This window comes from Anolis carolinensis, chromosome 2 (genome assembly GCF_035594765.1).
Source record: "Anolis carolinensis isolate JA03-04 chromosome 2, rAnoCar3.1.pri, whole genome shotgun sequence".
In the NCBI taxonomy this organism is placed as follows: Eukaryota; Metazoa; Chordata; class Lepidosauria; order Squamata; family Dactyloidae; genus Anolis; species Anolis carolinensis.
Genome location: NC_085842.1, coordinates 218821952 through 218844163, shown reverse-complemented (window position 1 = coordinate 218844163; position 22212 = coordinate 218821952). Strand labels below are relative to the sequence as shown.

General features: G+C 45.0%; 1 protein-coding gene across 1 annotated transcript; it reads right to left on the bottom strand.

Annotated features, from left to right (window-relative positions):
* Positions 1-254: 254 nt before the first annotated feature.
* hsd3b1 (hydroxy-delta-5-steroid dehydrogenase, 3 beta- and steroid delta-isomerase 1) lies at positions 255-8354 on the bottom strand. Its single transcript, XM_062971803.1, has 3 exons — positions 8148-8354; positions 3070-3234; positions 255-1252 (listed from the first exon to the last, which is right to left on the bottom strand). The coding sequence occupies exons 1-3, from the start codon at positions 8308-8310 to the stop codon at positions 438-440; spliced, it is 1143 nt and encodes a 380-aa protein (XP_062827873.1). The 5' UTR covers positions 8311-8354; the 3' UTR covers positions 255-437.
* Positions 8355-22212: the final 13858 nt, after the last annotated feature.

The window sequence follows — 22212 nt, the reverse complement described above, 5'->3', positions numbered from 1 at the left end:
GACTCAGATAACCCAGTACAAAGCAGATATTATGGATTATCTGCCTTGATAGTCTGAATTACATGGCTGTGTGGGAGGGTCCTCAGGTCATCCCAGTGGTTTCTATGAGTGTTATAAACCCCGGTCTCCCAGAATCCAAGTCCAATGTGAAAACCACTACACTACACATGCTGGCTCTCACAATGCATTAATAACCTTTTAAAATGTCTTAGAACTGGGATTTTCTGGTGTTAAGATAGATGGTCCAAGAGAAATTGGCAAATCACATAGAAAGCTTTATTAAAATGGAATAGCCCAAACAAAGCAAAGGCATTATGTTTTTATTCACATACTTCAGAATGTGGATCTCACTTTGGATGCTTCATTGCCTCCGTATAACTCCCCATATTTCTGTACTTTGGCTTCTATCATCTGCTTTTCCCTCATGGAGATCAGCCTTAGTTAGTTTTGTTTTTCAGGTAAGCTGTCCTCAGTGGAATTACTTTCTCAATCCATTGACTGGTCAGTTGCTTGGCTTCTTCCCATTTGTAGCGTGGCACATAGCCAAAATCTCTTTGTGCCTTCCTGTAAGAAAAGCTGAACGGGGTATTCAGCAAAGTGAGAAGGCACCGATTGACACTAGGAACGTATCTCACAAAAGGGCGAAGCAAGAAGCTCACGGTCTCCAGCAACATAGCATACCAATAGAAGATTGTCAGTGGCATAGGTAACTTGGGTTCAACACTGAATCCCAGTTCCTTGGTCAGCTCATAATTGAGATCTGAATAGCTTACATGGGGAGTATCATCTGAGACAAAATAGAACCGTCCACGGATTCGCTTGACTTTCTCTGGATCCCTCATGGCTTTAGCTGCTTGGATATGAGCCCACGCAACATTCCCCACATAAGCTGGATTGACAAGAGCCTGAGACCGAGAGATCCTCAGAAACGTACGGTTGTTTTGGAGACTCTCATCGAGATGTCCCTGAAGAAAAATACTCCCTTCTCCATAGAGATACATAGATCTCAAAGCACACGTCACAAAACTGCTCCCATCCTTCAGTGGTAGGCCGTCCATCTCCAGCACAGACTTCTCCGCCTCTCTCTTGGTTTCAGCATAAAGAAAGCCTTGAGTGCTCTCATACGCTGTGTCTTCGTCACCATCATAGATGGGATCACCTCTGCAATTTGGACCTGTCACTTCAATGCTGCTTGTGTAGATAAAATACGAAACATTGTTGCGGAGGCAACTCTCAAGGAGCAGCTGTGTCCCTTCACAAAAGAGAGATAAATTAGCAAGGTGATGCAAAGGACATGGCTCACTGCAGAATGAATGCAAATACCCACATACACATGCCGATACCTATACAAAGGCAGGCAAACTTGTCATATAGGTTCATCCACACTGCCAATTTTAATAACTATATTCTACCAAGTTGATTTGCGGTAAAGCTCACTCTGATTAAATAAATCTGAACAGTTTGAAGGAAGCTAGAGAGGGAGATGTTTCATATTCACAAGCTAACATCACAGTAGTTTCTTCCAGGTTTACCTCAAAACCTGATCAGTTTATTCTTCAGCATTGCCAAAAACCTTAACCTGAGACTTAGCCCCCTTTAAAACTGGCATATATGGCAGTGTAGAAGGGGCCACAGACTAACCTGGGCATGGCCCAACAGGACATTCTGAGCTGAGGGCAGGGCAACTTGGTCCTCGCCATGAAGTACAAGCAAGATGCAACACGAGTGGGGATGCTTTCCAGCATGGGTCTGTGAAGCCCATCGGCATGGAGACTTTGGTCAGAGGTCGCCTGCACCTGAGCCTGGCCAACATTGACCACCTCTGCGAGCAGCGGCTGAGGAAGTCCCCCGCTTTGCTGGCCTCTTGCTTGCACATCATCTCCTCGCACAATGGGACCAGCGACTTCCATGGGGGCAGCCTGCTCTCCTTCAACACGGCCGCAGTAGTGTGCGGAAAGGAATGAGGAAGCTCGGGCTGTGGCGCAGAGGGCTCGGGCTGTGGCGCAGGCTGGAGAGCAGCTGCAATCAATCACTGCAATGAATCACTCTGACCAGAAGGTCATGAGTTCGCGGCCACTCCGAGCCTATGTTTGTTTGTCTTTGTTCTATGTTAAAAGGCATTGAATGTTTGCCTATATGTGTAATGTGATCCGCCCTGAGTCCCCTTCGGGGTGAGAAGGGCGGAATATAAATGCTGTAAATAAATAAATAAATAAATACTACATCAAGGACTTGGTGTCACGAGTGGAAGGTGAAGTGGCATCTCCCCCTGTGGCCAGAATCAAGCATACCCCCATGAAACCGGAAGCTGGAAAATGTTAAATTGTCTCTGTGTCTGTCTGTCTATGTGTTGTATGTCTAATAGCATTGAATGTTTGCCATGTATATGTGCATTGTAATCTGCCCTGAGTCACCTTCAGGATGAGAAAGGTGAAATATAAATACTGCAAATAACAACAACAACAACTTGGGGGCAAGGGGTTGACATGTTAAGGCAGGCCAACTTCTTTGTTGTTTTTGGCATTTAGCATAGGGATGCCAGAGATCATTGCCACACATGTTCCTTTCCTTTTTCCTTTCCTGTTATAGGTATCCTTTCTGACAGCACTGTAAGAAGGTGTGATTTATCATAATGAACGACCAACTGAAGCAGTTGGTGGGCTGAGATGGAAAGTGAAAATACTAGACTTGTACATGCTACAGCAAATGCCCCATGATATCCCACCAAGAAAATTTTTATATGGCACCTGATTTCTCTCCCATGGGCTGGCTTCCGAAAAAGTAAGATGCTGTCAGTATGCATTCCTTTTATAAGGCAAAACTCGCCTATTCAGAGGTGAAAAAAACCTCACCTATTCAGAGCCCAACTCAAAGTAAATCAAGTTGATCCTATCTCATTCAGTGTCTAGGTTTAGACACTTTATTATGTTTTTAATGCACCCCTCCCCTTTCAATGCTGGTGCTGCTTTTGACCATTTCTAATTAGATAAAAATAACCTAAAATGCCTTGAAGAAGTCAGTTCACAAATGTGTTCCCCATGGTTTTGCCTCAACATTATCTAGCCTTACCTCGGACATTGACGTCCCAGAGTGTGCGCTTGTCCACATGGCCTAAGATGTCAATGATGCAAGCCGTATGGATAACGAGGGAGATGCCTTGGACTGCTGTCTGAAGAGTTGCTACGTCCCGAATATCCCCCTGAATGACTGTCAAGAGGGTTTTTGTATTCACTTCTGGAAGAAACAAAATGAGATATGATGAACAGCCATTGGGTACCATTCATTTAATAAAGAGCAAACAGTGGAGTTTACCATGTACTAACTGTTTCTGTGTGCAATACCATCTACATTATAAAGCAGGCCATAGATAATAACAGATTTTTACTTTGCAACTTTTATCTTACTACTGTTTAAAGAACAGGCAAAGTGTGCATCCCACTTTAAATTCTTCTGAAGAAGTCTGGGGTTTATAGTTTAGGAAAGGGCCTTTAAGAAGGACCATGGACCACAGGTTGGGAACCACTGCTTTAGACCCATGAGTGTTGTAGAAAGGCACACACTGCGACAATAGAGCAATACGATCAGCTAGAACAGAATCCCATTGTGTTGTCGAAGGCCGGGATCACAGGGTTGTTGTATGTTTTCCGGGCTGTATGGCCATGTTCCAGAAGTATTCTCTCCTGATGTTTCGCCCACATCTATGTGGGCGAAACGTCTGAAGAGAATACTTCTGGAACATGGCCATACAGCCCGGAAAACATACAACAACCCAAAATCCCATTCTTTCCCAGTTCAGGATCTTAATTGTTTTGATTACTGTGCATATGCTGCTGCTGCCTGACACTGAGGCTCCTTCTACACTGCCATATAATACAGTTCAAAACAGATTTTATAGGGCAGTATAGAAGGGGCCTGAATGAAGGTGTTTCCCAAGCTCTCCTGCATTATCCTCCCAATGCCAATGCTACTAAAATGCAATGTCTAACTTCCAGAGAGATTGAGGAGAAAATGTTGAGGAGAATCCTTTGTTGGGAGGTTTTAGCTCTAAAATCAGGCCAGTACATAAAGAACACCACTCAGAAAACAGAAGAAATCCAGACATGAAACAACCAGGGCCAGCTAACACCTCCCAACAAAGGATTCCCCAAGGCAGGAAGAAGCTAGACTTTGAAGCCATTCAATGCTAATCAAAGTGGCCAATTGCACCATTCACACTTGCCTCAAGCAGACAAGAATGCTTCCTCCCACTCTGGACCTTCCAGATATATAAATCCCACTTACATAGTTTTCCAACAGACCTCGCAACCTCTGAGGATGCCTGCCATAGATGTAGGTGAAACGTCAGGAGAGAATGCTTCCTTCCATGAAAGCCTTTGACAACACATCCAAGCATTGTCTGGATTTTACCCGAAATAACTAGAGCACCAGATTCGCAGCATTACTCTTTAAATAATACGCACAAAGCTCTATGATCAAGCATGTTGATTTGTATATTACAACACCTCTAAATACAGTAAAGAAGTCATATACTGTGAAATTGTTCTTAAATCAACAGGGAGATAACTCAAATATTAACTAAGAATTCAAGGTCTATTTGACTGCCCCTCCCACCAAATTAATTTCCTGTTCAAAAGCATCCTTTTCAAAATTGCTTGGTAGAGTATGTGGCAAATGATTCTTTACATACAGTGTAGGAGCATAACTATGGTACCAAGTGGTGGTGTACCTACCACTTGATGGCAAGCTCCTAGGCTGTAAGCCAATGAATAGTGGCACAGAATCATAGAGTTGGAAGAGATCCCAAGGGCCATCCAGTCCAACCCCCTGCCAAGAAGCAGGAAAATCACATTCAAAGCACCCCTGACAGATGGCCATCCAGCCTCTGTTTAAGGGCCTCCAAAGAAGGAGCCTCCACCTCACTCCAGGGCAGTGTTCCACTGCTGAACAGCTCTCACTGTGAGGAAGTTCTTCCTAATGTTCAGGTGGAATCTCCTTTGTTGTAGTTTGAAGCTATTGTTCCATGTCCTAGACTCCAGGGCAGCAAAAAACGAGCTTGCTCCCTCCTCCCTATGACTTCCCTTCATGTATTTATACATGGCCCTCATCATGTCTCCTCTCAGCCTTCTCTTCTGCAGGCTAAACACGCTCATCTCTTTAAGCCGCTCTTCATAGAGCTTGTTCTCCAGACCATTGATCATTTTAGTCGCCCTCCTCTGGGCACCTTCAAGCTTGTTAACATCTCCTTTCAACTGCGGTGGCGCGGCGTGTTAAACCGCTGAGCTATTGAACTTGCTGACCAAAAGGTTGGCGGTTTGAATCCAGGGTGCAGGGTGAGCTACTGCTATTAGCCCCAGCTTCTGCCAACCTAGAAGTTTAAAAACATGCAAATGTGAGTAGATCAATAGGGAAGGGAAGGAAGCTCCATGCAGTCATGTCGGCCACATGACCTTGGAGATGTCTACAGACAACGCCGGCTCTTCGGCTCAGAAATAGAGATGACCACCAACCCCGAGAGTCGGACACGACTGGACTTAATGTCAGGGGAAACCTTTATCTTTACCTATTCCGGGTATGGTCTGACCAAGACAGAATAGAGGGGGAGCATGACTTCCCTGGATCTAGACACTAGACTCCTATTTAAGGTAAAGGTTTTCCCCTGACATTAAGTCCAGTCATGTCTGACTCTGGGGGTTGGTGCTCATCTCCATTTCTAAGCCGAAGAGCCGGCGTTGTCCCTAGACACCTCCAAGGTCATGTGGACGGCATGACTGCATGGAGCGCAGTTACCTTCCCGCCGGAGCGGTACCTATTGATCTACTCACATTGGCATGTTTTCGAACTGCTAGGTTGGCAGAAGCTGGAGCTAACAGCGGCCGCTCACGCCGCTCCCGGGGTTTGAACCTGGGACCTTTCGGTCTCCAGCTCAGTGCTTTAACACACTTCGCCACCGGGGCTCCTATTTATGCAGGCCAAAATCCCGTTCGCTTTTTTGCCGCCTTACATTGTTGGCTCATGTTTAACTTGTCCAGCAGGACGGCTGCTACCTGCCCAACAATACCATTTTTTAAAAGAAAACCTGGGTGACAGGCTATGCCAGGGGTCCCCAAACTAAGGCCCGCGGGCCACATGAGGCCCCCTGAGGCCATCTATCCGGCCCGCGGCCTACCCTGGGCGGGAGGGAGGAACAGCCAAGAGGAGGAAGGCTGCTGCTGCTACTGTACTGCTTCTTCTTAAGCGGTGCTGCTTCTGCTGGCTTGGCAGCAGGCGAGCAGAGGAGGGACTTTAGGACCTGCTCGCTCTCCTCCTTTTCCTCGCCTTCCTTCCTCTTCTCCCGAAGCAGCCTCCACCATCGCTTTGGAAGAGAAGGCAGGAGAGGAATAGGAATAGGAGGACAACGACGAGCGGGCCCTCCTCTGCCCGCCGCTTTGGAAGATGAGGAAGAAAGGAGAGGAAAAGGAGAACGGCGAGTGGGCCCCTAAAGTCCCTCCCCCGCCCGCTGCTTCAGTCATCAAGACAAACATTGTTTTGAAGGCTTTCATGGCTGGGATCACTGGGCTGCTGTGAGTTTTCCGGGCTGTCTGGCCATGCTCCAGAAGCATTCTGACCTGACATTTCACCCACATCTATGGCAGGCATCCTCAGAGGCTCTGAGGATGCCTGCCATAGATGTGGGCGAAATGTCAGGGGAGAATGCTTCTGGAGCATAGCCAGACAGGCTGTAAAACTCACAACAACCTTTCTTAACAATCACTAAAAGCCTTCAAATTCAAGAAGAACACAGAATTTCAACCCATATCAGACAGGAATCAACTAGGGGCATTTAGCATGTCAAAAATTGCTATAAAGTAATTTAAAATTGGTTGTATAACATAATTATACAATTCTCCTCCCACACTGCAATAGATTAAGAGGAAATTAAAAGTTGAAAATTAATATAAAAACTGCAAGGGAAAATAGGATAAAACAAAATAATATGAAATCAAACTTTTGGGGGAAAGCCACAAAAGCCACAGGCGTCTTTCCCAGACTGGGTTAAACAAAGCTGCTTCTAGTAAGTCAACCCAGGAAATGCAGTATATTGACACAGTGGAGGTGTCCAGGCAAAGGTGATCAACATGGGAAATGGTTATAAACCAAACTATAGATCCCAGTGTTTCATAGGATGGAACCAAGGCAGGTAAAGTGACATCACTCTGCTATAATTACGCAATGCATTTAGCCACTAAGGGCCCTTCCACACAGCCATGTGACCCACAATATCAAGGCAGATAATCCACAATATCTGCTTTGAACTGGGTTATCTGGGTCCACACTGGCATATAACCCAGTTCAAAGCAAATAATGTGGGATTTTATACAGCTGTGTGGAAGGGGCCTAAGTCACCTTTCTTCACATATTACAGGCCCTTCCACACAGCCCTATATCCCAAAACATCAAGGCAGAAAATCCCACAATATCTGCTTTGAACTGGGTTATCTGAGTCCACACTCAGATAATGTGGGATTTTCTGCCTTGATATTCTGGGATATAGGGCTGTGTGGAAGGGGCCTCTGAAAAAAAAGAGAAATACTGAGTTGAGCTTTATCATACATTTAAAATACTATTATTAGTATTTTTTGTTGTTGCTGCTGCTGCTGTTGTAATAGTAGTCATACAGCAGTATTCCTAAAGGAAACACATTGCTAAATTTCTTTGAAGCTGTGAGGTCTGTTGGAAACTAGGCAAGGAAGGTTTATATATCTGTGGAAGGTCCAGGGTGGGAGAAAAAAAACTCTTCTCTGTTAAAGGCCAATGTGAATGTTTCAATTGACCACCTTGATTAATATTGAAAAGCCTTGCAGCTTCAAGGCCTGGCTGATTCCTGCCTGGGGGATCAAATATGGAACTGGACATTGACCATCTTATTAGCCAAAAGCAGGCTCATGAGATAGGTGTAGTGTGCATATACATTTGTTCGTAGTTTTTTAAAAAACTGTAGTCCGGCCCTCCAACAGTCTGAGGGACAGTAAACTGGCCCCCAGTTTAAAAAGTTTGGGGACCCCTGGGCTATGCTGTATTATATTCCCTGAGGAGACTTACACCCAGGTCCTCCTGCCCCTTCTATTTGGGGGGAAGGTGGCGGAGGCGCCTTCCTGAGCCGCCCTTACCGCCAAACTCCTCCCGAGCCTCCAGCCCGACGGCTTTGTCCAAGGCGCGCACCTCGGCCGGCCCGTCTCCTTCCCGCCCTTCCTCCAGCAGCTGGCGCACAATCCGTCTGCCCAGGAAGCCGCCGGCTCCCGTCACCAGGCACCTCAGTCCCTCCAAAGACATGATGGTGGTGGCTTCAGGGTCTCGCAATGAGAGCCCTCCCGTCCTTCGCTGCCCTTTTATTCCCCCGCCCCAAGAAGCCAGGCAGCCTGTGGCCCCGCCCTGGGCGGGAAGGACATAGCTGGCCCATCCACCTCAATAGAAAAGAGGCCTGTCCTCTTTGGAAGTGGGATGCGCCTTGGAATTCCACACAGCCATGCCACTTGAGGGGATGGCTTGAATGGTTTCCCCTTTCCTTAAAAGTTTTAACACTTCCAATTACAGTAGAGTCTCACTTATCCAAGACTCGCTTATCCAACGTTCTGGATTATCCAACACATTTTTGTAGTCAATGTTTTCAATACATCATGATATTTTGGTGCTAAATTCGTAAATACAGTAATTGTGTTGTCGAAGGCTTTCATGGCCAGGATCACTGGGTTGTTGTATGTCATTCGGGCTGTGTGGCCATGTTCCAGAAGTATTCTCTCCTGACATTTCGCCCACATCTATGGCAGGCATCCTCAGAGGTTCCCCTAGCCTAAAATGATACATTTTAATATATTGGGTTTATGGTTCCCGTCCCCTTGATCTGGTCATGTAAGTGTGATTTATTGTTATAATTGTATTATTTTACTTTGTTTAATAATGTGTATTATGTTGTTATGTAATGTTTGTGTTGCTTTTATGACTGTAAACCGCCCTGAGTCCCATCCGGGAAATAGGGCGGTATATAAATAAAGTTTTATTATTATTATTATTCCATACCTCACAACCTCTGAGGATGCCTGCCATAGATGTGGGCGAAATGTCAGGAGAGAATACTTCTAGAACATGGCCACACAGCCCAAAAGACATACAACAACTCAATACAGTAATTACTACATAGCATTACTGCGTATTGAACTACTTTTTCTGTCAAATTTGTCGTACAACATTATGTTTTGGTGCTTAATTTGTAAAATCATAACCTAATTTGATGTGCAATAGGCTTTTCCTTAATCCCTCCTTATTATCCAACATATTCGCTTATCCAACGTTCTGCCAGCCCATTTATGTTGGATAAGTGAGACTCTACTGTAACACCACAAGTTTACACACCTTCACACGTTTTCCAGGAGTGTTCACTTTCAGTTAAGAAACATTTTAAATGTGTTAAGAAAACACAGTCTCACTCTGGTCCCTTCCACACAGCCCTATATCCCAGAGTATCAAGGCAGAAAATCCCACAATATCTGCTTTGAACTGGGGCCCTTATTTATTTATTTATTTATTTATTTATTTACAGTATTTATATTCCGCCCTTCTCACCCCGAAGGGGACTCAGGGCGGATTACAATGAACACATATATGGCAAACATTCAATGCCAACAGACAAACAACATACATTAGACAGACTCAGAGGCATTTTTAACATTTTTCCAGCTTCACGATTCCGGCCACAGGGGGAGCTGTTGCTTCACTGTCCACTAGTGGCTGTACTTCCTCATTCCTTTCCTCGTGTTTTGCTGGCAGTTTTATGGTGTTGTAAATAAGCCTCCTGCATAAAGCGTCCCTAAATTTCCCTAATTGACAGATGCAACTGTCTTTCGGGGCTGCATAGGTCAACAGCAAGCCGGGGCTATTAATGGTCGGAGGCTTAACCCGACCCGGGCTTCGAACTCATGACCTCTCGGTCAGTAGTGATTTATAGCAGCTGGTTACTAGCCAGCTGCGCCACAGCCCGGCCCTTCCTCACAGATGAATAAAATCCCACATTTTCTGCTTTGAACTGGGCTATCTGGCAGTGTTCTCAGATAACCCAGTTCAAAGCAAATACTGTGGGATTTTTCTGCCTTGATATTCTGGGTTATATGGCTGTGTGGAAGGGGCTATATCACCCAGAATATCTGCTTTCAACTGGGTTATCTGGAGCCCCCGGTGGTGTAGTGGATTAAAGCCTTGTGACTTGAAGGTTGGGTTGCTGATCTGAAAGCCGCCAGGTTAGAATCCCACCCGGGGAGAGCGCGGATGAGCTCCCTCTATCAGCTCTAGCTCCATGCGGGGACATGAGAGAAGCCTCCCACAAGGATGATAAAAACATCAAAAACATCTGGGCGTCCCCTGGGCAACGTCCTTGCAAATGGCCAATTCTCTCACACCAGAAGCGACTTGCAGTTTCTCAAGTCACTCCTGACACACACACACACACACACACAAAAACTGGGTTATCTGAGGCCCCTTCCACATAGCCATATACAGTAGAGTCTTACTTATCCAACATAAATGGGCCAGCAGAACGGTTGGATAAGCAAAAATGTTGGATAATAAGGAGGGATGAAGGAAAAGCCTATTAAACCTCAAATTATGTTATGATTTTACAAATTAAGCACCAAAACATCATGTTTTATAACAAATCAACACAAAAAAGTAGTTCAGTACACAGTAACCTTTGAGTCCCCTTCGGGACGAGAAGGGTGGGATATAAATATCACTAATAAATAAATAACGTTATGTGGTAATTACTCTGTTTACAAATTTAGCATCAAAACATCACAATGTATTGAAAACATTGACTACACAAACATTGCTACTAAAAGGCAGACTACATTGGATAATATAGAATGTTGGATGAGCGATGGTTGGATAAGCGAGACTCTACTGTAACCCAGAATATCAAGGCAGATAATCCACAATATCGGGTTTGAACTGAGTTATCTGAGTTAACACTGCCACATATTCCAGTTCAATTTGGATTGTATACAGCTGTGTAGAAAGGGCCTGAGTTCACACTGCCATATAATCCAATTCAATGTGGATTGTATACAGCTATGTGGAAGGGCCCTCAGATCCTGCAATTCTGTGAATCATGCAGATTAAAAAAAAGAATGTCAGTTGGCCATCAAATCTCTCCCCCCCCCCCCAATTCCCCATTTTAGTAATACATTCAGGTGCGTTTTACAGCTGAGATGAACATCTTGGTGATGACATTTTTTTCTCCTGGGGCTTATGCTGATATAAAGGAAAGAATTATCCCGGCAGAGGCAAATTACAATACAATATATAGGCCACATAGGCCGCATCATCTACACTTCCATATAGAATCCAGATTATCTGCTTTGAACTGTATTAAATGGCAGTGTAGGTAAAAGTAAAGGTCCCCCTGACGTTAAGTCTAGTCATGTCTGATTCTGGGAGTTGATGCTCATCTCCATTTCTGAGCTGAAAAATCAGTGTTGTCCGTAGACACCTCCAAGGTCATGTGGCCGGCATGACTACATGGAGCGCCGTTACCTTCTTGCCTGAAGCCGGTACATATTGATCTACTCACATTAGCATGTTTTCGAACTGCTAGGTTGGCAGAAGCTGGGACTAACAGCGGGAGCTCACTCAGCTCCCCGGATTTGAACTGCCAACCTTTCGGTGGGAAGATAATGGCGCTCCATGCAGTCATGCTGGCTCCATGACCTCGGTAACGTCTACGGACAATGCCGGCTCTTCAGTTTAGAAATGGAGATGAGCACCAACTCCCAGAGTCAGACACGATTGGACTTAATGTCAGAAAGAACCTTTACCTACCTTAAGGAATGCCAGCAGACCATCATGATTTAGAATTACTCAAAAGATAAATTCAATTTTAAATCAAAATATTTTCCAGTCAAGAAAATGTTTGTCAAGGCTTCTTCAGCACACCATGCAGAGAAAGGTATTAGACACATTTTTTTTTCGTGTCAAGAGTGACTTGAGAAACTGCAAGTCGCTTTTGATGTGAGATAATTGACTGCCTGCAAGGACGTAGCCAACGGGACGCCCAGATGTTTTGATGTTTTTACCATCCTTGTGGGAGGCCTCTCTCACGTCCCCGCATGGAGCTGGAGCTGATAGAGGGAGCTCATCCATGCTCTCCCCAGGTTGGATTCGAACCGGCAACCTTCAGGTCACCAACCCAACCTTCAAGTCATCAGTCCTGCTGGCACAAGGGGTTAACCCACTAAGCCATCTGGGGCTCTAGGCACATTATTTACTCCACAACAATTGGGATTGGGATGGTTATCAGGAAGCAAGCCCAACAAAAGGAAACCCCCACTCCAACAAAACAGCCCAAAGCTAAACACTTAGATCAAAGAAATGACTGAGACACCTAGCTCAAGGAACACAAGGGGCGGTGGGTTGAAAGGGGACAAGATTTACCTGCCTGACAAATTGAAGGGAGAGATTTTGCAACAATGTCATGCCAACAAATTGGCAGGGCACTTTGAGACTGTAAAGATCTTGCTTTTAGGGAGGAGGAAATACTGGTGGTGACCCCTTAGGTGGAATGTAAATGGCTATGTGTCCCAATGTCCTGTGTGTGTCATGTACAAGAGGATGATGCTCCTTTTTGAAGGCTTTTAAAGAGAGGCTGGGTGAACATAATAATCATAATAAAACTTCATTTATATACCGCCCTATCTCCACAAGGGACTCGAGGTGGTTTCCAACATAGCATTTTGGTGCTAAATTCATAAATACAGTAATTACAACATAACATTACTGCGTATTGAACTACTTTTTATGTCAAATTTGTTGTATAACATGATGTTTTGATGCTTAATTTGTAAAATCATAACCTGATTTGATGTTTAATAGGCTTTTCCTTAATCCCTCCTTATTATCCAAGATATTTGCTTATCCAAGTTTCTGCCGGCCTGTTTAGCTTGGATAAGTGAGACTACTGTACTTTAAAAATGAGTCACAGTTTATTATCTGCCAGTGCTTAGTGTTTTTTGTATTATATTGAGCAATATTTTTCCATCATAGATTTCAGTTTAAATCTGACTGATGCCATCGCAGTGGTGTTCTTGTTAGATAATATTTTAATTGTATAGTTTATATGCCTGATATTATTATACGTGTCTTGGGATGTTATCAGAGTTTTCTTTTGAAAGGGAAAGTAGAGCACAAACACTGAAACTGAAACAGAAATCAAGTAACATTTTCAGTCACACTAAGCATGAATCCACTTTAAATCCGGTTTCTGTCTCCTGCAGAATTCTGGGGTTTGTAGTTTGGTGAGGCCCAGGACCTGTCTGGCTGACCTGTTTAAGCCACCTCCCTAAAGTGGATTTAAAGTGGATCCAAGCTCTAGTGTGATGAGGTAACATTTTTGTGGGCAGAATTCAAAGGTTCATCACTATTTATTTTGCCTTGGAGCAATGATCACAGCCTGATATTTGATAAAATAAAGTTAATGTTTCTTAGGCTGCAATCTTGGAAGGGATGCCATGGCCATCAAGTCCAACCCCCGGCTCAGTGCAGAATCTTCAAGTGAAGTATTGATATCTAAGGCCTCTGCTACACTGCTACACTGCCATATAAAATCCAGATTGTCTACTTTGAACTAGATTATATGGCAGTTTTGACTTATATAATCAAATTCAAAGCAGATAATGTGGATTATCCACTTGGATAATCTAGATTCTATGTCAGTATAGAAGAGGCCTAAATCCTTGTTTTTAACATTTTTTTATTTTACTGTTGAGTTAGACTGGATCTTCTTTTTCCCAGGAATTAATCCCAGATTATCTGCTTTTAACTGGATCATGTGAGTCTGCACTGCCAGATAACCTGGGTTAAGAAAATAATCTGGGATCAGATCCTGGGATATAGGGCAGTATAGATCCAGCCCTAGTTGTGGCTCCCATCCTCGCCCTCAGCTTCTCTTCTCGAGTTCACATATTTGTGTTTAGAGTCTGCTTTTGGACAGATATTTGAGCTATCACCTCCAACCCACAAGGGCTTAATTTAAAACCGTCATGATTAGATTTGCCATGTTTTTTGCAAAGATATCCTTCTCAGTCCTTGTGAAGTGCCTACTATCTGTCTTTTATCTGAAAATGAAGACTATGGTCCTAATTTGAGAAAGTGGGTTTTTTTTTTTGTTCTGGTTCATAGAACAGGAGCTACAAGTAACCAATATGAAGAAAATAATGTGAACAGAGCAATCTCAAGGTCCTATGTATTACACTGGCCTTGGTCTCTGTCAGAATTTTTTTGTGGCTTTCTGGAATACTTTTGTCAGCAGAGAAGATGCAAAAGATATTTGTTCCACCATTCTCTTAATGCTAACCTGAAGTCAAGGGCAATGGAAAATATGCCTCCAGCTCTTGGCAGCAAAGACAAGATGGGGACAATTGAAAAATTAACAAGCTACTCATGGAGAAGAGCACCCAATGGCGCAGTGGGTTAAACCACTGAGCTGCTGAGCTTGCTGACCCAAAGGTCGACAATTCAAATCCAGGGAGTAGAGTGAGCTCCTGCTGTTAGCCCAGCTTCTGCCAACCTAGCAGTTTGAAAACATGCAAATGTGAGTAGATTAATAGGTACCACTCTGGCGGGAAGGTAATGGCGCTCTATGCAGTCATACTGGCCACATGACCTTGGAGATGTCTACGGACAACGCTGGCTCTTTGGCTTAGAAATTGAGATGAACACCAACCCCCAGAGTCAGACAGGACTAGATTTAATGTCAGGGGAAAGCCTTTACCTTTACAACTCATGGAGAAGCAAAATGCTATTTTGTGGAGAAAATAGTATAATTGCCTGCTCTTGAGGAGAGGATAAAAGCCCCCTTTGCAGCCTGGATTGCAAGGAGGAGGAACAGACATTGCCTTGAACAGACAAGGGTTCTTTCTCTTATCTGGACATTATTCCAGAGAGGATGCTTCCAGGCAACAAATGCCAGGCTAACTCTATGCATATCCTCACACTGACTTTGCAGCTGCAAGGCAGTTCAATGCTAATCAAGCTGTCCAAGGGCAACATTGCCTCCAACAATCAAGAGTCCTTTCTCCCATCTGGAGGGTGCCTACAGGCAACAAATGCCAAGCCACCTCTGTGCACATTCCCTCACATGGACTTTTGAGCTGCAAGACTATTCAATGCTAATCCAGCTTGCCAATGGCAACATTGCCTCCGACAGACAAGAGTTCTTTCTTCTGCCCTGGTCAATACTACACAGAGGGCGCCTCCAGGTAATAAATTCCAGGCCAGTGCAATGCACATTCCCTCGCATTGTCTTTTCAGCTGCAAGGCAATTCAGTGCTAATCAAGACTTTTTTCTTCTTCTGCATGGCAGAAAGAGGTTGAACTGGATGGCCCCTGGGGTCTTCCACTGATTACTGTAAAATGTATCTTGGTTAAAGCTGTTCTCCATTTGAAATTTTGTATTGTTCTTTCTTTTATTTATTTCTTTTTGCACTAAAATGAATTTGTTCATGTGTTTTTCCATTTGATCACACACAGACACTCTCCATCCATCTGCCACTGGACCGGCCTGTCTGTCAAATTTTGAAATACAATGTGTCCAAAGGTTTGCCCATGCCTCATACATATACATTATTTATAATAAATAATATATAAATATTTCTTGGTGCTTTACAAGAAACTTTTGCTTCAATAAGGGCTCCGTGGCTGAAAAGGTTTAACAGAGCCTAAAGAGGAGATGAAGTATACCAAATTGCACAGATTTAGAGTTTGGCTTTAAAATGAACTTTTAGTATTGTTTTTGTTGAAAAATACCATTTCTAAAAACCATTGAGTGCCTAAGATTACTAGGTGTCCCTTATTTCCACAGGTGTCCTCTATTTGAAGATCAGTTACAATTTTTTTATGCTGACTAAACAAAAAGAATAGATAGAAATGTCACACTAATGGTTATAGGGACAGGATCAATATATTTCCCATGACTTATTACGTCATTCCCTGCTTGCCATGTGTAATGTCATGCGCTTTAGATGGGAACTTGTGCTCTTTCATGTCGGAGAGGTTTCTTGGTCAGGGGTTCAGGTGGGGAGAGAATGGAATGCTGGAAGGGTGATTGACAGTGCAGCGGAAGGAAGAAAAGGCAGTTGGTAGTTGACAGTTGGTCAGTGAAGCCACCATAACAGAGCAGGGACCCAGAGGAAGGAGGGAGTGAGCGCAGGGCCTTATTGCCTGAGCCTCCTTTCTTCCCAGAACGGCCGTGTCTGTGAAACAATATTCAAGGACGATGGCTGTCTCTTCTTTACGCTTGAAGGACCGTTGCAGGACTGCCACCGTCTCATACACCAACACAGCGGGAAAAGCTTTGGAAAGAACACCAAGACATGAGGAAAAGCTCAATAATATGCAGTAAGTGATTCACCAACTAACATACTTTCGGGAACACCCGCTAATATGTTCGTAACTTTGGGGTGGAGGAGGAGAACCCGGAACAACTCCTGAGAAGCCCTTGCGGTCTGTGCAGCGAAATAAGTCCAGACATCTCAATATCAAAGGTTGAAGTAGGGAAAAAATGGCAGAGTTGCAAAGCTATGTAATCCCCCAAGTACCGAGAAGTCTGTAAAAGTTTGAATTGTCAGATTTGCAAGATTGTCAAAGGAGTTACAAATCTACCGAACTCTGGTTAAAAATCAAAATCTGACTCACTGGGGAAGAAACATTTGAGATCCACCAGGACTTGGTGCCTGACCCGTTGAAGAAGAAAATGGAGTGCACAAGACAATGACAAGAACACTTAGAAAAGCAGGATCTGGATAGAGGTGGAGCTTTCCCTTGAAGATGGTGGGTTGAGCTTAGTGAGGACGACGGGACAAGAATTCACCGCCATTTGTGCCCCAATGAGAGTGAAAATCCCTGACTGAGGAAAAAGGAAAGCACAGAAGGCTGCTGTTGTTCCTGCAAGTTGGAGGAGGAATCGCTCATGGACAAGGCCATAGACAAGAAGAAAAGGCTCGGTCCTGGAGAAAAGCATTGTAGCTGCTATGTGTAGAAATGAATGAGGACTTCAATGCTTGTGATAAACAAAGGGGATTAAGGCCATTTTCTCTATATTCTCAATTTTCCCTTTCTTCCTTCTTTCTGTTATAATGTACTAGCTGTGCCCGGCCACGCATTGCTGTGGCGTTGTCTGGTGGTGTTGGTGAGAAATTGTTGAGGTAGTGGTGGTATTCCTTCTACCATGCAGGAGGACACAATCCAAGCACTCCTGACAGATGGCCATCCAGCCTCTACATAATAATGATGATGATAATAATAATAATAATAATAATAATAATAATAATAATAATAATAATAGAAGCATAGAGCAACACGTGGCCGGGCACAGCTAGTAAGATTATAAATGGGTAATATAGTTGTGTGGAAGAGGCCTGAGGCCTAACTCTGCCTGTCCCCTGGGCTGAGTAGGTTGCTAGGAAACCAAGTGGGCGGAGCTTAGCCCTCTAACTGGCAGCAATTGGATAAAAACAATTATTCCTTTCCCTCTAATTAGGACTTTATTTTTCTTTTCTTTTTGTTGTATCAACCTAGAGCTGTGGATGATGGGTTGTGTTGTCAAATTTTGAGGTTGGGGAGCCTGTAGTTTTGTTGTTTTGTCCGGTGCCCTGATTCCATCACTCTTTACTATGTAAGTAGCTATTTAGGTTACATAAGATTTTAATCATACTCTGTGGCCATCTGGAATTTACTTGAGTCCAATGCACAACTTTTTTGGCTCAATGTCTTCACCCAAAATAGGGTGCGCATTAGACTCCCGGAGGACAGGAGCAACCGGGAGCAACCGGGAGAAACCAGACCTGTCTTGAATCCCTGGCCTTTCACCGGCCGCCCCGTCCCTTCTTCCTTCAGCAGCTGCTATTTGGACCCCAGGCTCCTGTTAGCACTCGAGGTTTTGTAGCCAACTATCCGGGGAGAATGGGCTCAGAGTGCTCCTCTCCCACTGGCCCAGTCTGAAGGAGAGCGCCCAAGGGCTTCCTTTCCTTCCTTGCTTCCCCACGAAGAGCCAGCGATGACAGAGTGATCCCCGGCCCCCACCTTCTCTGACCTGCTGGATTCAGCCGCCTCCCCCTCCTTGCAATCCAGGCTGCAAATGGGGCTTCCTTCCTCGCCTCAAAAGCAGGCAAGGAAAGAGTGATCCAACACTGTCATTCAAGCCCCCTCTCTTTGCGTGACCTTGGATCGGTCCTTCCCTGCAGGCCCAAGCTGGGATGGGATGTAAAGGAGGATAGTGACAGCATCCTCCTCAAAAGCTGGTAAGGAAGGGAGGATCCAACTTTGCCTCTCCCACCCTCACCCCCTTTGCCCAGCCTTGGGCTTTTCCTTCCTTAACAATTGTCAAAGTATCCTTCTTCTGAAAACAATCTATTTCTTCTATTGCTACATTTCTCTCTTTCAAACATTGCCAATTTCTGAACTTAATTCCTAGATGATATCTCATATGTCTCTCTTGTATTGACAAAAGAAGCCAAAGATCGATTATGTCTTTGTCATCTCCTGGGTTCCACCGTGCCATCTGTTCTTCAGTTCCTGGGAGGCACCATTCCCGCATCTCCTTCTGAAATCTCAGCTACAGTGAGCAGGAGGGTTTTCAAGCCAGTAGAATCACAGAATCATAGAATCATAGAATAGTAGAGTTGGAAGAGACCTCATGGGCCATCTAGTCCAACCCCCCGCTAAGAAGCAGGAAATCGCATTCAAAGCACCCCCAACATATGGCCATCCAGCCTCTGCTTATAAGCCTCCAAAGAAGGAGCCTCCACCACAGACTACAGTATACAGACTTGATGGAACATTCAGCTGACTGACAATTCTCATCCATGTTGATCACTTTTCCTTGAGGAACTCTTCCAGTTTGTGGGCTTAGACTTCAGTATCCTTTGGTTCTAATAGGAAATCTGATTCGAATCCCTTCCTGTGCTGTTCTGTCAAATTTGCCTCTTTTATCTTTTGGAACAGACTGACAAGTTTTGCAGCCAAATACTCTCCAATGTGCTGTGTTAGGAGGACATTCCTACCACAGTTCATAGGATGTAAGAGCCTCTGCTTTTGTGGGCAATCTGTTTTGCAACTCATTAGCTTCAGCCCATAGATTCCTAGGCAATGCCATCCAACAGTGTGCACCTGACCATCTTAATCGAAGCCCTCCTGTCGTGTCTTTCAGCAACTAAATTTGGGTGCAAAAAAGAGACACTGTCCTCTCATGACAGAACTGTTTCAAAAGATTCTCAGCAAAGTCTCCACAGGATTCACCTCCATGATTGGTTCTTAATTTTTCAGACATTTGGTTAAACCCACTGCTTTCAGCTGACAAAAATTCCTGTAATTTTTCCTAAATTACAACTTTTCTCTTAATCAGAAATACAAATGAAAATATCCTGCTGTCATCCTGCAGGAAATATCTATTCCCAGCAACTGAGGAATCTCTCATAGTCCCAGAAACATTACTGCAAATGAGCTCAGTCACCATCACACAGCTTTTCAGGAGAAGTGTGTTTGCTTGTCCGTTTGCTTGTCTGCAAAGTGTGCACTCTTCTTTATCACAGCAAGTTTGCAAATCCATGCCACTGCTGAAGTGAGCAGCTTCAAACCAAAATCTTTCATTCACATATCCGAGTCTTTGGTACCACAAACTTAAACAATCATCATATTTACAACTCTTTGCAATGCCAACAAATCTAGCAATGCGTCTTCATCCAATGGTGCCTTCTCTACTCCCTGCATTTTCCCACCATTGGACTCTTCCTTTCTTACCTGATCTTCAGGAGGCTACTACTCCCGGAACACATTTCCATTTGCAGTCTCCAGCTTTGCAACCCAGACCACCCATCCCCACCAGAGGCGGTCCAATGGCGAGGCCAAGTAGGCGGCTGCCGCTGGCACACACAAAGGGGAGTGGGGGCGCACTTGAGGTGCCCCTATTAAAACTTGGTGCCGCCGTGGCCCCACCGTCGCCCACCGCCACCTCTATTAAAATTTTCCGTGGCAGAACCCACTGCGCATGTGTGGAAGGGTCCCATTGCATACGCAGAGGGTCGCTCGCTTGCGCGGTGATGTAACGCACAGGAGCCCCATCGCTCGCGCGGACGGGCGGCTTGGGTGCTTTACCCTTGCCGCGCGAGCGAGGGACCCGCTGCGCAAGCGCAGAAGGGTCCCATCGCCCAAAATAGGCGATGGGACCCTTCCATGCATGCGCAGAGGGTCGCTCGCTCGCTCGCGTGGTGACGCATTGGGCTCCTGTGCACAGGGCTTCCATCGCTCGTGCGGACGGGCGGCTTGGGTGCTTTACCAGTGCCGCGCGAGCAAGAGACCCGCTGCGCACGCGCACGAGTCCCATTAGCCAAAATGGCCGATGGGACTCTTTTGTGCTTGCGCAGGGGTTTGCTCGCATGGTGACGTAAGGCACGCTGCGTGCCTTACGTCACCGCAGGAGCGAGCGAAATCCTGCGCATGCGCAGAAGAGTGCCATCAGCTATTTTGGCCGACGGGACTCATGCGCATGCTCAGAGCTTTGCTCGCCTCAGTTGAGGCCTTCTGTGTTCAGCGGGGCGGGAGCCGATGGTTCCCGCCACCGCTGGTAAGTGCGGGGCCTTCGGGGGGGGGGGGGGCGCGGCCACTAGGTTCGCCTACACAGCAAAATTACCTAGGGCCGCTTCTGATCTCCACCACCCCACCCATCCCGGGCTGCAAGGAAGGAAGAATCCAATGTCAGGCAAAGGAATAGGAATGTTGGATTTTTCCTTCCTTACCTGGGCTTGAAGCTGCTGATGCTAGAGCTCCATCTTCCAAGTCCCTCTCTTTTCCCAGCATTGGACTCTTCTTTCCTTATCTGATCTTTAGGAGGCTACTCTCAATCCCCTATTTGCAGTCTCCCCCTTTACAACCTAGCCTGGGGCTCCAGGGAAGGAAGGATCTAAGCTCTCACAAAAAGAGGGGACTTGAAATACAATCTTGGATCCCTCATTCCCTGCTTGCTCTTGAGTCGAGGATGGAACCCTCCTTTGCAGCCTGGATTGCAAGGAGGAAGAGGAGGCAGCCAAATCCAGCAGGTCAGAGAAGGTGGGGGCTGGGGATAGTTGTGTCATCACTGGCCTCTCCTGAGGAACTAAGGGAAGGGAAGGAAGCACGTGGGCACTCTCCCTGATTTTGGCTTCAGTCCATTTTTCCCAGGCTGCCTCTTGAATCCCAAGTGTTAACAAGTGTGTGGGCTCTTAGGCACAGGATGAAGCAGGGCAGGCAGGAAGAGGAGGAGGAGGAGCGAATGAGGCCAGTTGGAAACCGTAAACGGCACAAGCTTGGGTTGTATGATCCGTTCAAGCCTAAAAATACTCCATCATTTTTTTATTATTATTTTTATTTCAGGGTCTCTTGGCCTCACCATATACCTTCATGGCTTCACTTGAAAACTACACAAGTGGAGGAGACTGGTGTCTTCATGGCCATGTTTAGGTGGAGGGAGAACGGGAGAGGTAGGAAGGGTGGGAGAGGGAGGATCAAGCAAGGAACAGAAAAAGGCAGTCTGTCCTTGATTAGGATGAGGAAAATAATGGATACTAAAGTAATTGTGGAAAGGCTTGTAATTGAACTACATAGTCAATTGATACAGCATGTTTGGGGAGAATAATACTGTTGTAGTTTCTTTCAACCTTAATAGATTACGTTCTCTCTTGAAATATTGCAATCTTGAAGTTATGTATAAAACTAACGATGAATTGAAACCATGAAATAATTATCAAGAAATTCTTTGGATGAACAATCAGAAAATATATTACAGTAATTCTGTGTCATAGATGAAACAAAAAGTAGTAGTAGAAGAGAACTGACAGATCTTTCTGTATACGAGGTGTGTTCAAAAAGTATCCAACTTGTATTCATAAAAAGATATTTTTATTAAGATACAACAATTTTACACTAATCTCCTTCAAAGTAATCCTTTTGGGCTGATACACTTCTCCCAATGGTTCTGCTGCTGTTGGAAGCAAAGATAAAACACCTTTTTTGAGATGGCATGTAGCTGTTCCATCACATTCTCCATTATGTCTTCTCTGGACTTGCCCTGAAGACTTTAAGGACCTTAACAATAGCATACGAAAAGCTTGGCCTCTCACTGAACATCCAGAAAACCGAAATGCTCGCTCAGCAGGCACCAGC

Bases quoted from the DNA above. Each gene is read 5' to 3' on its own strand.
- hsd3b1 (XM_062971803.1), bottom strand. From the start codon at position 8,310: ATGTCTTTGGAGGGACTGAGGTGCCTGGTGACGGGAGCCGGCGGCTTC. The intron at 3,235-8,147 runs GTAAGGGCGGCT...TGTTTCTTCCAG, and splicing joins GGCTCGGGAGGAGTTTGGCG to AAGTGAATACAAAAACCCTC. The intron at 1,253-3,069 runs GTAAGGCTAGAT...TCTTTTGTGAAG, and splicing joins CTGGGACGTCAATGTCCGAG to GGACACAGCTGCTCCTTGAG.